General features: G+C 42.2%; 1 protein-coding gene across 2 annotated transcripts; it reads right to left on the reverse strand.

The window, feature by feature from the left end:
• Positions 1-2,285: 2,285 nt before the first annotated feature.
• Positions 2,286-2,904, reverse strand: IQCF6 (IQ motif containing F6). 2 transcript variants are annotated; one of them, XM_087431736.1, is made up of 2 exons: positions 2,866-2,904; positions 2,286-2,654 (listed from the first exon to the last, which is right to left on the reverse strand). In XM_087431736.1, exons 1-2 carry the CDS (start codon positions 2,878-2,880, stop codon positions 2,286-2,288), a joined length of 384 nt encoding a protein of 127 aa, XP_087287862.1. In that variant the 5' UTR covers positions 2,881-2,904. The 2 variants fall into 2 exon arrangements, with proteins under 2 accessions (XP_087287862.1, XP_004419823.2); XM_004419766.3 differs by having other exon boundaries at positions 2,809-2,880.
• Positions 2,905-15,955: the final 13,051 nt, after the last annotated feature.

The following is a 15,955-nucleotide window of genomic DNA, read 5'->3' on the forward strand; positions in this document are numbered from 1 at the left end:
TCTCAGCTCACCCCTGCTGAGGAGGGGAAGGTGGCTCTACTGATCTAGGCAATGCCAGCCAAGCCACAGACCTCACTGTTAAAGGGGAGCCTCTCTCCTGACTCCTGTCCTATGTCTCATTCACTTCCTCTGCCTAAGGCTCTCTGATGCCCAGCACCCACAGGTCCAGACCATCTCTGGCTTCTCAAGACTCCTGACCATTGGAGGGACACCCAAGGTGGTGGTAAAGACCTTGGATGAAGTTTGGCCTCCTTGGTCTGGCCCCTGAGTTTCCATTGCTCACACCTGTGTGGTGCCATCTTCCTGGGATCCTGTCTACCTGGGACAAAAGGCCCCTCCCAATATTCCTCCCAATAACCTCTCCCCATCCCTTCCCCCGGCTACCAGGAGGGGCTGTGTCTTCCTGCTTCCAAAGGTTTTTGACTCAAAGTGGCTCTTCTGGATCCCCCGTTTCACTTTGCATTCTTAGGTCACCAGAGAGCAGAAAGCCTTGATTACCTTGAGCTCACTGAGTGTTTGGCTTGGAATTCTGCATGACCATCCGCAGGTGGGACCACACAGGCTGAATAGGGGCATATAACCTGGGCTGGGAAGGGCTTAACTCAGCAGTTTCCAAATTGTGGTTGCATATTGAATTCTAATGCCCACGCCTCCACCAGTCCAATTAAAACAGAATCTCTGGGTTGGCACAGGCATCAGTAATTTTTTATGTCCCAGGGGATTCCAATATCCAATGTAGGTTGAGAACCAGAGACTTAAACCCTTGCCAGCACAGGTTTTAAACACCTCTCACTGCAGGGGTGGCGCCTACAGGGCTAGTCATGCAGAATTCCCGTCATGTTCAGCATGCAGACCTAACCAGTTTCCTACCACTCACTGCTGCTAGTAGCAGGAGGAGAAAGCTGTGCCCAAAGCTCCTGAAGGATGTCCCTTGGAAGAGCAAGGTACCCGGCTGCATTATTGCCACCTGCAGCTACTAGAGGTAATGAGTGTTGGGCTGAACACTGAATCCTCACATCCACTGCAGCTGTTCTGGAGACACCCTCCCCGGAACCCCAAACACATACACACACACACAAGGGGGCCTGGGCTGAGGGACAGCCTTACCCAGCTGCAAGGCCCATGAAGACCTCTGACTTCTGCATACCTCCCCAACTTGTCCTCCCATTCCTCGTGCAAAGCCACCCATTGCAAAACCCTGGGGAGGGTCACGGAGCTCAGACTTCTGGGATGCAGGTATAGAGACAAACATCTGAGGGACACGGGGTGAGAGTGAGGAACCTTGGGCATGGATGACAAAGCAGAGACTGTGGGAGATCATGTACAGAGATGGTTGAGACATAGATGCAAGAGGTAACAGGAGACTTAGCAGAGCAGAGACCCATGAGCACCCACTCGAGGCAGGCCTGGCAGGCTGCGGCAGTCTGTGGAGGGTTGGGGGAAAGAGAGAGGATCTTGGAGGGGAGGCCAGCACAGCTGCTTCTGAGGATGTGGTAGGATTTAGAGGTTGCATCCCCAAACCAATGACCTCCAATGGCAGAAGGACAGCCCTTCCCCCTGCCCACCCCTAGTCCTCCTCTGCTTGTTTACCCACTCCTGACACTCCCCCCTCCCCTCCCCCACCCCATGCCTGGTTCTCCCAGGGAGTGGCCAGCAGAGGGGAGAGAAGCCTTGTCTCTCAGCCCTAGGGAGGGAGGCAGCAGGCACAGCTGCTGCTCCTCAGCTCCTGCCATGGCCTTCCCCAGGGGCTGGCTCTGGCTTGCTGTCCTCCAGTGAGACACAGTGCCTGTCCTGCTGTTACTCAGGGGGGTACTCTGTCCTCTTGGCTCCCTGCCAAGCGCTGTGCTGGCCACAAGGGCTCTGCCAAGCACAGGGCTGTGGAATCCTGGCCTTCCCATCTGGCTCTGGCTCCAGCCAGACTGTCTGGTGTCCTATTCTGAATGGAGATGCCTGAGCAGGGCTGCAGAAAAATAAAGCCCAATGCCTATCCCCACTTGTGGAGGGAGCTGAGGTCAGGCTGGCTGAGGTGTCAGAGCCTGACCTGGGCCCTGGGGTCTCTTTTGGGTGCAAGATTGGTCAGGTTTGCATTAGGAGCAAAAGCCCATGTTAGGTTGCCCTGGGATGGGCTCTAGATCACACCAGGTAACCATTTTTTGGGTGGAAGGCAGGAAGGTTAGGGGCTGATCTTTCTTCTATGGGTCTAATTTCTAAGGGGCAGTTTCCATCGTGATCAGTAAATGTCTTTATTGGAAGAGAGATCCAGTCTCCTTGGCTCTGCCAGCACCCTAGGTCATGAGAATTTCGATGTCGAGCTCCAGCCGGCTGGCTCTGACCTCATAGCAGCCCCGGATCAGGCCTCGGGTTTGGCTGGCATGCCAGCGCCAGTAAGACTGGATGACGCAGGCCGCTTGGCGTGCCTGAAGAAACCGTCTGCGGGCCTGCCACATTCGCACCTGTGCCTGCACCTTCACCACGGCCCACTCCTGGCAGGTGTAGACTCTTAGTGCCAGGCGCCGTCTTTGCTCCAATGTCTTGGCCTGCATCGACCTCCACCAGCACTGGATGACCCAGGCCCTGAGTGCTGCATGCAGTAACGTCCGGCGCACCATGTTGCCACGCCACCATGCCTGAATCTTTATGGCTGCCTTCTCTAACTGATCAGGGGAAGGAACAACAGGGAGATGCTCAGTGGGGTACCCTCCCATTCCTGTCCCCTCCTCTGGTGCTGGGAGGAAAGGGGGCCTGGCCGAGTTGGCCCTGCCCTCTCATTTCTAGGCCCATCCATCTTATTTTCAATCCCCCACTCACCTTCGGACACTGCTCATTATCCACTAGGCAGATCCCTCCTGTATGGGCCTTACCGACATTTTGTGTGTCCATGGCCCTGGTGTTTAGAGTCCACTCATCTATCAGTTAGGCCACCCTAGTCTTTAGCCCCGCCCTCGACTGTTAGTCACCCCCTATCATTAGACTCCGCCCACCTGCACACAAGGCTCCCCTCATCGGGTCCTGTCCATCTACATTTTAGCTACATCTCTCTCTCCTCTTCTCCTGCTTGTGTCTCCTTATGGATTGACCAGTCACCCTGTTTATTGATTCCCATCATTTTGGGGGGCCTGCCGTTATCTCTTGCTTTCAGTTTATTTCTCAGACCCAACTGGCGTCAGTTAAGTCTTGCTCTTTCTACACCTTCCAGTCACTTATTTTTGTTTCTGCTGGTGGCAGTGAAGAAAGAGATTCACGCAGCTTTCCTTCAAGTAAGGGGTTTTACTTTAGGAATACTCATCGCTAGTAGCTGGATTTCTGGAAGCTTCAGAGTCGGAGCCCGTGGGAGGGGGTCAAGCAGTGTGTTCATGGGGCAGTATGTTTTTGTGTAAAATTTGTGAAAGCGAGATAATTTAGCTGCAGTTAGAGAGGGCCTCTGTCTCCCCCTCTCTGACTCCCTCTGTCAGCCTTCTCCTCTTGGGTGGTGTGGAATGGCTGCAGCCTCTTTAGGGGCATGACTAGGGGGAAGCTGAGTTGGAATATACTTAGTTTAGGTTAATTGGGATAGATTTGTGTGGTTCACCATCACCCCTGGGAATAAACACACTTTTCCTAGCCATGGTGATGGAACTGGCTTCCAAGACTGCTCCTTCCTGTTTCTGCATCCACTCACCTGTCACGGTATGAAAATGTGGGGACAGAAGTGCCGCTACGGTGATAGGAACATGCCCTACAGTGCCCAGCACCAGAAGTATGTGGGCAGGAGAGGAAAAGCAAGGTTTGAAAAGTACAGAGACAAAAGCTGGTCTGTAGAAAACTCCTCCTGCTAGCAGACATGTAAAACCGTGAAGTGGGAGATTCTGTTCTCACTGATGCCTGATTAAAATTGAAGTTCTGTCTTGTCAGGAGTATACTTGACAATGCAGTGAGATGATTATAAACATACCATACTTTTTTGTTTTTTTTGGTGTGAATTTTGTGAAATAGAACTTATCAGAATTCTTGTGATTGCAGGGCACCAACTAGTAGAACTAGTCTGAACAGTGTATGCATTGACATGAGAAACCGTATGTTTTATGCACCCCGAGTGTCAATAATAAACAAGTTTCTATAGAAAATGATATTGCAAAATCATCATATGAAGAAATAATCAAAAGTTATGCAGCAAAAAATGTTATAGAGGTGAGACAGTTTAATATGTACATTATGTTTTGGTATTTGCCAACTTTTAAAAATTTGTAATTTATTGTGATTTCTTTACTCGTCCTAAATATGCATTTGCCTAATTTTAAGTCTGTAATTTTGTATTCTTTTTGTCAAAGTAGGCCTTCCAAATTATATAAGCTTCAGGTGGCACAAAACCTGGATCTGCCCTTCTGTGCTGTAAGAATGAAGCTGTGCAGCCAGGTCTCCCGGGAGCTCACAGAGAGCTGCGTTTCTAGGATTCAGAGTTAGGACTGGAACTGCAGGCGCAGGTATGCAGAGATGCTGAGAGTCCTTTGGGATTTGGAAGGCTATTCTGGCTTTGGCTTTAGCGAGCATGTTATCACTCATTTTTCTGCATGAGGCTTTGCTGGGTTCTCACCACTTGAGGGGCTGTGCACTGTCTGTGGCTCCTGTTTATGTGTATTTGAGGCCTCGTATCATCACTCGTACTAATTGCCATGGCACTGTCCATTGGGGTGTCTTACAGGTTCTGGCCCTATTTTCAACCAAGCAACCTCTTTGCCTCATGTTAAAAGTCCTCAAGAATGGACCCTATTGCTTCCTTTAATGACTGTCAATCTGGGTGAGCAGAGCCCTGGTATCCGCCATCTCGAAGGCCTCCATTGCTGCTTAAACCGTTGGTCCTGGCATCTGACATCCACTCCCAGCCCAACTTGCTGGATTCTGCAGAAGGGATCACTTAGAAGGGGGCTGTGGATGTGGCCAGCCCTCTAAGGCTCAGTCCATCCAGGCCAGGTTGCCGTGGTCAGGATGCCAGATCCCACTGTTCCTTGTGGATCTCTCCCCTCCCCACCTCTGGCCTGGCTGGTTGTTGCCAGAATATCCTGGCTTTGTGCCTTTCTTAGAGGTCCCAGGAAAAACTTGCCAGCCCCTTTTATGTTCATGCTTCTGCAGTTATTCACAAAGTGGCAGCAGAGGGGGCGGAAAGGTAAGATGAACTCCCTGAATTCAAGTTTTCACAGACCACGAACCTTGGTCTCTGTTTTCTTACTGCTCCCCTCCCCCGCTTCCAATTCTGTCCCTCTTGCTTGATTTTTTTTTTCTGATTATAAATATAGTATGTCTGTTGCTAAAATTTCAAATAATGCAGAAACGTAGAAGGTGGATAGTGAATTTCCCATGAAATTTGCTCCCAGAGCTATTCCTCCAGACCTTATACCATGAACAGACTGACTTAAATTTTCTATTAAAAATAATGTTTGTAATTTATATATTTCAAACTAAAATTTCCCTCAGCGATCAATGTTTCCACCCTGACATGATTACTGCTCTCAGCTTGGAGGGTATCCTCGACAATTAGCTATGCACTTACATACACAGTACATCCATGAACCTAAAGAAATATAAAGCTGTTTTGTGTGTTTCTATGTATATTTTTAAATTAATTGAGGTAAAAATCATATAACATAAAATTGTCCATTTTAACCATTTTAAAGTATACAATTAAGTGGCTTTTAATACATTCACAATGGTGTACAACCACCACCATTACCTAATTCCAGTTTCTAATTTCATCTAATTTTAATTCTAATTTCATCACCTCAAAAAGAAAGCCCATACCCGTTAAGCAGTCACTTCCCATTACCTTTTCCTTACCCCAGGCCCTGGCAACCATTAATCTGCTTTTAGTCTCTATGGATTTTCCTATTCTGGATATTTCATGTAAATGGAATCACATAATATATGGCCTTTTGTGTCTGGCTTCTTTCACTTAGCATGATGCATCTGTATTGTAGCATGTATCAGTACTTCATTCCTTTTTATGGCTAAATAATATTCCATTGTATGTATATACCACATTTTGTTTATACATTCATAAACTGACAGATATTTGAGTTGTTTTCACTCTTTGGTGATTGTGAATATTACTGCTATGAGCATTTGTGTACAAGTATTTGTTTGAATCCCTAGTTTCAGTTCTTTTGGGTATATACCTAGGAGTGGAATTGCTGGATCATATGGTAATTCTGTGTTTAACTTTTTGAGGAACACCAAACTGTTTTCCACAGCAGCTATACCATTTTACATTCCCACCAGTCTCCACAACCTTGCCAACACTTGTTTTTTTTGCATTTATTTTTTATTATAGCCATCCTAGTGTGAAGTGGTATCTCATTGTTATGATTTGCATTTCCCTAAGACTAATGATGCTGAGCATATTTTCATCTGCTTTTGGGGCATTTGTATATCTTTCTTTGGAGCAATATCTATTCAAGTCCGTTTCTGACTTTTTAAATTTTTATTTATTTATTTATTTTTAATTTTTTGTTTATTGCACTAACATTGGTTTATAACATTGTATAAATTTCAGGTGTACATCATTACACTTCTATTTCTGCATAGATTACATCATGTTCACCACCCAAATACTAATTACAACCCATCACCACACACATGTGCTGAATTATCCCTTTTGCCCTCCTCCCTCCCCCGATCCCCTCTGATAACCACCAATCCAATCACTGTCTCTATGTGTTTGTTTATTGTTGTTATTATCTACTACTTAATGAAGGAAATCATACGGTATTTGACCTTCTCCCTCTGACTTATTTCACTTTGCATAATACCCTCAATGTCCATCCATGTTGTCACAAATGGCTGGATTTCATCGTTTCTTGTGGCTGAGTAGTATTCCATTGTGTATATATACCACATCTTCTTTATCCATTCGTTCCTTGATGGGCACTTAGGTTGCTTCCAAGTCTTGGCTATTGTGAATAACGCTGCAATGAACACAGGGGTGCATGTATCTTTATGCATTGGTGTTTTCAAGTTCTTTGGATAAATACCCAGCAGTGGAATAGCTGGATCATATGGTAGTTCTATCCTTGATTTTTTGAGGAATCTCCATACTGTTTTCCATAGTGGCTGCACCAGTTTGCACTCCCACCAGCAGTGTATGAGAGTTCCCTTCTCTCCACATCCTCTCCAACACATGTTGTTTCCTGTCTTGTTCATTATAGCCATTCTAACGGGCGTGAGGTGATATCTCATTGTAGTTTTGATTTGCATTTCCCTGATAGTTAGTGATTTTGAACATCTTTTCATGTGTCTATTGGCCATCTGTATATCTTCTTTGGAGAAATGTCTGTTCAGGTCTTTTGCCCATTTTTTAATTGGGTTGTTAGTTTTTTTTGTTGTTGAGATGCATGAGTTCTTTATATATTTTGGAGATTAATCCCTTATCAGATGTATGGTTTGCAAATATCTTCTCCCAATTGTTAGGTTGTCTTTTCGTTTTGTTGACGGTTTCCTTTGCTGTGCAGAAGCTTTTTAGTTTGATGTAGTCCCATTTGTTTATTTTTTCTATTGTTTCTCTTGCCCGGTACGACACGGTGCTTGAAAATATGTTGCTAAGACGGATGTTGAAGAGCGTACTGCCTATGTTTTCTTCTAGAAGTTTCACAGTTTCAGGTCTTACATTCAAGTCTTTAATCCATTTGGAGTTAATTTTTGTGTATGGTGTAAGGTAAGGATTTACTTTCATTTGTTTGCATGTGGCTATCCAGTTTTCCCAACACCATTTGTTGAAGAGACTTTCTTTTCTCCATTGTATGTTCTTGGCTCCTTTGTCCAAGATTAGCTGTCCATAGATGTGTGGGTTTATTTCTGGGCTTTCGATTCTATTCCATTGATCTGTGTGTCTGTTTTTGTGCCAGTACCATGCTGTTTTGGTTACTATAGCTTCGTAGTATATTTTGAAATCAGGGAGTGTGATACCTCCAGCTTTGTTCTTTTTTCTCAGGATTCCTTTAGCTATTCACGGTCTTTTGTTGTTCCATATAAATTTTAGGATTCTTTGTTCTATTTCTGTGAAAAATGTTGTTGGAACTTTGATAGGGATTGCATTGAATCTATGGATGGCTTTAGGAAGTATGGACATCTTAACTATGTTAATTCTTCCAATCCAAGAGCACGGAATATCTTTCCATTTCTTTGTGTCTTCTTCAATTTCTTTCAGAAATGTTCTATAATTTTCCATGTACAGCTCTTTCACCTCTTTGGTTAAGTTTATTCCTAGGTATTTTATTCTTTTTGTTGCAATTGTAAATGGGATGGTATTCTTAATTTCTCTTCCTGCTACTTCGTTGTTAGTGTATAGAAATGCAAGTCATTTTTGTATGTTGATTTTGTATCCTGCAAATTCACCATATTCGTTTATTACTTCTAAAAGTTTTCTGGTGGATTCTTTAGGGTTTTCTATATATAAAATCATGTCATCTGCAAATAGTGACAGTTTTACTTCTTCAACAATTTGGATCCCTTTTATTTCTTTCTCTTGCCTGATTGCTCTGGCTAGGACTTCCAGTACTATGTTAAATAGGAGTGGTGACAGTGGGCATCCTTGTCTGGTTCCTGTTCTTAGAGGGATAGCTTTCAGTTTTTCACCATTGAGGATGATATTAGCTGTGGGTTTCTCATATATGGTCTTTATTACGTTGAGGTACTTTCCTTCTGTACCCATTTTATTCAGAGTTTTTATCATAAATGGATGCTGTATCTTGTCAAATGTTTTCTCTGCATCTATTGAGATGATCATGTGATTTGTATTCTTCATTTTATTAATGTGGTGTATTACGTTGATTGATTTGCGAATGTTAAACCATCCCTGCATACCTGGAATGAATCCCACTTGATCATGGTGTATAATCTTTTTTAACGTATTGTTGTATGCGATTTGCTAGTATTTTGTTGAGGATTTTTGCATCGATGTTCATCAGTGATATTGGCCTGTAATTTTCTTTTTTTGTGTTGTCCTTGTCTGGTTTTGGTATCAGGGTAATGTCGGCTTCGTAGAATGAGTTAGGGAGTTTCCCCCGCTCCTCAATTTTTTGGAAGAGTTTGAGAAGGATAGGTATTATGTCTTCTTTGATTGTTTGGTAGAATTCATGAGGGAAGCCATCTGGTCCTGGACTTTTATTTTTGGGGAGGTTTGTGATTACTGTTTCGATCTCCTTACTGGTGATTGGTCTATTCAAATTCTCTACTTCTTTTTGATCCAGTTTTGGAAGGTTGTATGATTCTAAGAATTTATCCATTTCTTCCAGATTGTCAAATTTGTTGGCATATAGCTTTTCATAGTATTCTCTTATAATCTTTTGTATTTCTGAGGTGTCTGTTGTAATTTCTCCTCTTTCAGTTCTGATTTTACTTATTTGTGCCTTCTCTCTTTTTTTCTTGGTGAGTCTAGCTAAAGGTTTGTCAATTTTGTTTATCTTTGCAAAGAGCCAGTTCTTGGAATTGTTAATTTTTTCTATTGTTTTTTTGGTCTCTATTTCATTTATTTCTGCTCTGATTTTTATTATTTCCCTTCTTCTACTGATTTGGGGCTTTGTTTGTTCTTCTTTTTTCAGTCCTTTAGGTGCATTGTTAGATTGTTTATTTGAGATTTTTCTTGTTTGTTGAGATAGGCCTGTATTGCTATAAACTTCCCTCTGGAACTGCTTTTGCTGTATCATATAAATTCTGGTATGTCCTATTTTCATTTTCATTTGCCTCCAGGTATTTTTTGATTTCTTCTTTGATTTCTTCGTTAACCCAGTCGTTGTTCAGTAGCATTTTGTTTAATCTCCACGTATTTGTGGCTTTTCTGATTTTCTTCCTATAGTTGATTTCTAGTTTCATACCGTTGTGGTCAGAAAAGATGCTTGGTATTATTTCAATCTTCTTAAATTTATGGAGACTTGTTTTGTGGCCTAGTATGTGGTCAGTCCTGGAGAATGTTCCATGTACATTTGAAAAGAACATGTATTCTTCGGTTTTTGAATGCAATGCTCTGTATATCTACTAGGTCCATCTGTTCTAGTGTATCATTTAAGGCCAATGTTTCCTTATTTATTTTCTGTTTGGATGATCTATCCTTTGGTGTAGGTGGAGTGTTAAAGTCCCCTACTATTATTGTGTTACTGTCTATTTCTGTTTTTATGTCTGTTAATAATTACTTTATATATTTAGGTGCACCTACATTGGGTGTGTAGATATTTACAAGTGTTATATCCTCTTGTTGGATTGTTCACTAGATCATTATGTTATGCCCTTCTTTGTCTCTTTTCACAGTTTTTGTTTTAAAGTCTTTTTTGTCTGATATGAGTACTGCTACCCCAGCTCTCTTTTCATTGCCATTTGCATGGAGTATCTTTTCCATCCCTTCACTTTCAGTTTGTGAGTGTCTTTAGGTCTGAAGTGTGTCTCTTGTATGCAGCATATATATGGGTCTTGTTGTTTTATCCAATCAGCCACCCTATGCCTTTTAATTGGAGCATTTAGTCCATTGATGTTTAAAGTAGCTATTGATAAGTATGTACTTACTGCCATTTTTAAACTTTTTTTTTCTCAGTGTTTTAGTAGTCCCTGTCTGTTCCTTTCTCCTTCTATACAGAATTGATGGTCTCTTTAGTTTGACCTCTGTCTGAAAGCTCTACTCTTTAACTCCCCTCCTCCCTCCTTTTATGTTTTTGATATCATATCTAACCTCTTTTTTGTGCATTTGTATCCATTACCCTCTTATCACGGAAATAGATAATTTTTCCTATTTGTGGTCTTCTCTTTTTCCCTTAAATCAGTCCCTTTAACATTTCTTGTAGCACTGGTTTCTTGGGGACAAACTCCTTTAATTTTTGCTTATCTGGGAAATTTTTGATCTCTCCTTCCATTTTGAATGATAACCTTGCTGGGTAGAGTATTCTTGGCTGGAAGTTTTTTCCTTTTAGCAGTTTCAATATATCGTGCCACTCTCTTCTAGCCTGTAAGGTTTCTGCTGAGAAGTCATCTGATAGCCTTATGGGATTTCCTTTGTATGTAACTTGACTTTCTCTTGTGGCTTTTAGGATTCTCTCTTTATCTTTAATTCTGGACATTTTGATTATGATGTGTCTTGGTGTGGGCCTCTTTGGGTTTATCTTGTTTGGGGCTCTCTGTGCTTCCTGTACCTGGATGTCTGTTTCCTTCCTTAGGTTAGGGAAGTTTTCATCTATTATTTCTTGAAATAGATTCTCTGCCCCTTTGTCTCGCTCTTCTCCTTCCGGGACACCTATAACACGGATGTTAGCGCACTTGATGTTGTCCCAGAGGTCCCTTAGACTGTCCTCACTCTTTTTAATTCTTTTCTCTTTTACCTGTTCAGCTTGGGTAATTTCTTCCAGTCTTTCGTCCAGCTCACAGATCCATTCTTCTGTATCCTCTACTCTGCTTTTGAGTCCCTCTAGTGAATTTTTCATTTCCAGTATTGTATTCTTCATTTCTGATTGGTTCTTTTTGTTGTCTTCCATTTCTTTGTTGACATTCTCACTGAGTTCATCTATTCTTCTCCCCAGATCAGTGAGCATCCTTAACACTCTTTGTTTGAACTCTTTGTCAGGTAGGTTGCTCATTTCTGTTTCACTTAGTTCCTTTTCTGGGGTTTTGTCCTGTTCCCTTACTTGGAATGTATTCCTTTGCCTCATTTTACCTCTTTCCTTGTGCTTGTGTCTACGTATTAGGTAGGTCAGCTACGTCTCCTGCTCTTGGATAGGTGACCTTATATAAGTGATGCCTTAGGAGGCCTGCAGTGTGCTTCCCTCAGTCCTCAATGTTCCAGGGGTGACCCTTATGTGGGCGACGTGTGTCCTTCTGTTATGGCCTGTTTGCTCTCCCTGTAGGCGCCCAGGGAGGCCGAGTTATGTGTTGTGGGCCCTTCAGTCTCTTTATCAGGTGTGGGGAGCCCCAGCACAATTGGCTGCAAGTTCTAATACCACATTTGTGTTGTAGTATTTCTTTTAAGTGAGTAGGCCCCCAGCATGGCAGGTTGTTAGGCTCAGGGCCTTACAATTACTATAACCTCCACCCTTTAGGTCTCTTGTCAGTTCTCTGAGGATGGCACCTGGGTGGGGCTTGCCTCAGGCTCGGGAGCACCCAACTGTTTCAGGCTTTGGAAGGTGGGGCAAACCCCCTATGTGGGTCTTTGAGAAGCACAAGTCCTCTGCAGCTGACAAGCCCTGCCACCCACAGGTCCACACACACAGTCAACACAGTCCTGCCCCGTGTGCGCGCCTCAACCTCCCGAAGCGGACCCAGTCTCTCCGTGGCGGGAGCCTCACACACTCCACCACCACCCCATACTCTCCACCCGCTTCTTGTGCACGCCCTGTCCCTCTGAAGTCGCCTCAGTTGCCAGGCTGCAGAGAGTCCAGTCTCCTATCTATGCAGGCCCACAAGTTGCCTGAGGGCTTGTTGTTGGTTGGCGCCAGTCTCTAGTGTAGGCTTCCGCCCTGGCTGAGCTGGATTAAATCAGTGCTCTAGTGGGTGGAGCAGACCCTGGGCTAGCAGGCCCCAGGGAGAACTCCAATGGCGTCTGTGTCAGCACGCCCACACCAGGCCACAACAATGGCCGCCGCCAATGTCCCAGTCCCTGGAGAGGTCTCACCTCTCACCGACATGCACTCAGGGCCTATTAGGTGAGTCTCTTTTCACCAAAGCACTGTGCACCTTTCTTTCTGGTGATTTTAGGTTGCTTTCTGAAACGGGTGAGTTTGTGCATGGGCCTTTTAAGAGCCGGTTTTAATTTCTTTGTGAACCAGCTTTTCTGGGGGTATTCCCCAATGTTTTAGTAGCAGGCAAAGTCAGATATTATGTCACTCATCTCGATTGTGCTGGGTCCACAAAATGCCTACAGTGCGGGCACTCCCCAGCTCAGGGCCCCGCTCCTCCAGGGATGGCTGCGTACATTTGGGTTGCTCCCGGGCGGCCGTGAGGCACTGTGGCTTGTGTACGTGGCGTTTTACCTCTCCAGAAGGGAGTTTCTGCCTCTTCTACCTCAGTTAGGATTGTCGTTTGTTGCAGGACTTCCTCTTATCCAGTTTTCAGTTCTGTCTCAGGGGTAATTTTTCCACGAGTAGTTGTAAATTGGCTGTGTCCACGGGAGGAGGTGAGTTCAGAGTCTGCCTACGCCGCCATCTTGACTTCCTCTCTCTTCATATATTCTTGACACCAGATTGTTATCAGATATATGATTTGAAAATATTTTCTTCCATTCTGCATCTTTTCACTCTCTTCATAATGTTCTTTGATGCACAAAAGTTTTTAATTTTGATCAAGTTCAATTTATCTATTTTTTCTTTTGTTGCTTGTACTTTGGTGTCATAGCCAAGAATCCATTGCCAGATACAAAGTCATGAAGATTTTCCCCTGTGTTTTCTAAGAGTTACATTTCTTACATTTAGGACTTCAATCGATTATGAGTTAATATTTGTATATGTTGTGAGGGAAGAGTCCAACTTCATTCTTTTGCATGGGTTTATCCAGTCGTCCCAGAAATATTTATTGAAGAGATTATCCTTTCCCCCAAGTCTTTCTATCCTTGTTCAAAATCAATTGAACATAGATCGATAGGTGTATTTCTGGTCTCAATTCTAGTCCCTTGATCTATATATCTATCTTTATGCCAGTACCACACTGTCTTGATTACTGTAGCTTTGCGGTAACTTTTGAAATCGAGAAGTTTGAGTTCTCCAATTTTATCTTTTTCAAGACTGTTTTGGCTGTTCTGGGACCTTTGCAATTCCATATGAACTTTAAGATTAGCTAGTCTATTTCTGAAAAAAAAAAAAAGGCAGTGGGAATTTTGATAGGGATTGCATTGAATCTGTACATTGATTTTTGGGAGTATTAAGTCTTCTGACCCAGAACACAGAATATCTTTCCATTTATTTAGGTCTCCTTTAATTTCTTTCAACAATGTTTTATAGTTTAAGTGTACAAGTCTTGCACCTGCTTGGTTAAATTTATTCATAAGTATTTTATTCTTTTTGATGCTACTATAAAAACAATTATTTTCTTAATTGTATTTTTGAATTTTCCATTGCCAGTGTATAGAAACACAAATGATTTTTGTGTGTTTATCTTATATGTTGCAACTTTGAGGAATTAGTTTATTAGTGTGAATAATTTTTTTGTGGATTCTTTAGGATTTTCTGTATGTAAGATTGTGTCATCTGCAAACAGAATTTTGCTTCCTTCTTTCCACTTTGGATGCGTTTTAGTTTGCTTTCTTGCTTAATTGCCCTGGCTAAAACTTCCAGTACAATGTTGAATAGCAGTGATGAAAGCAGATATCTTTGTCTTATTCTTCATCTTAGAGAAAGGAATTTCAGTCTTTCACCATTAAGTATGATGTTAGTTGTGGGCTTTTCATAGCTGCCCTTTATCAGGGTGAGAAGTTCCCTTCCATTCCCAATTTATTGAATGTTTTTTTCATGAACAGGTGTTAGATTTTGTCAAATTCTTTTTCTGTGTCAATTGAGATGATCATGTGATGTTTTTCCTCTTTAATCTATTAATATGGTGCATTACATTGATTTTTGTATGTTGAAACTGCCTTGTATTCCTGGGATAAATCTCATTAGGTCATGATATATAATCCTTTTAACATGCTTTTGGCTTTGATTTCCTAATATTTTGTTGAAGATTTTTGCATCTGTACTCGTACTTGGTATTGGTCTTTAGTTTTCTTTTCTTATAGTGCCTTTGTCTGGCTTTAGTGTCATGGTAATACTGGCTTCAAAGAATGAGTTAGGAAGTGTTCCTTTCTCTCCTATTTTTGGGAAGAATGTAAGAAGGATTGGTGTCAGTTCTTCTTTAATGCTTCATGAAATTCACCAATGAAGTCAACTGGTCCTGGGCTTTTTTTTTTTTTGTGAGGAAGACCAGCCCAGAGCTAACATCCATGCCAATCCTCCTCTTTTTGCTGAGGAAGACTGGCCCTGGGCTAACATCTGTGCCCATCTTCCTCCACTTTATATGGGACGCCACCACAGCATGGCCTGACAAGCGGTGCATTGGTGTGCACCTGGGATCCGAACCTGGGCCCCCAGCAGTGGAGCACGTGCACTTAACTGCTATGCCATGGGGCCGGCCCCCCTGGACTTTTTTTTATTGGAAGATTTTTGATCACTGATTCAATCTCTTTACTTTCTAGATCTATTCAGATTTTCTATTACTTCCTTAGTCATTTTTGGTAGTTTGTGTATTTCTAGGAATTTGCCCATTTCATCTAGGTTATCTAATTTGTTGGCATATAACTGTTCATAGTATTCTCATATGATCCTTATTATTGCATATCTGATTTTAATAATTTGAGTCTTCTCTCTTTTTACTTGTTCAGTCTAGCTAAAGGTTTGTCAATTTTGTTTTTTGTTTTTTTTTTTTAAAGAATCAGCTTTTGGTTTCATTTATCTACTGTTTTTGTATTTTCTATTTCATTCATTGCTTCTCTAATCTTCATTATTTCTCTCTTTCTGTTTGCTTTGTGTTTAGTTTGCTCTTCTTTTTCTAGTTCCTTGAGGTGGAAGGTTATTAATTTGAGATATTTCTTCTTTTTTAATGTAGGCATTTACAGCTATAAATTTCCCTGTGAGCACTGCTTTTGCTGCATCCCACCAGTTTTGGTATGTTGTGTTTTTGTTTTCAATCATATCAAAGTATTTTCTAATTTTCCTTGTAATTTCTTCTTTGACCCATTAGTTGTTTAAAAGTGTGTTGTTGAGTTCCACAAATTGGTAAATTTTCCAGATTTCCTTTTATTAATGATTAATTCTTATTAATATTCCATTATTAATATATTTTTCTATTATCATTCCATTGTGGCCATAGAAGATACTCCATATGATCTCAATCTTTTTCAATTTATTCAGACTTGTTTTGCAGCCTAATATATGGACTATCCTGGAGGATGTTCTATGTGCACTTGAGGAGAATGGATATTGTGCTC

The sequence above is a fragment of the Ceratotherium simum genome, chromosome 5, assembly GCF_057802395.1.
Source record: "Ceratotherium simum simum isolate JZ-2026a chromosome 5, ASM5780239v1, whole genome shotgun sequence".
NCBI lineage: Eukaryota > Metazoa > Chordata > Mammalia > Perissodactyla > Rhinocerotidae > Ceratotherium > Ceratotherium simum.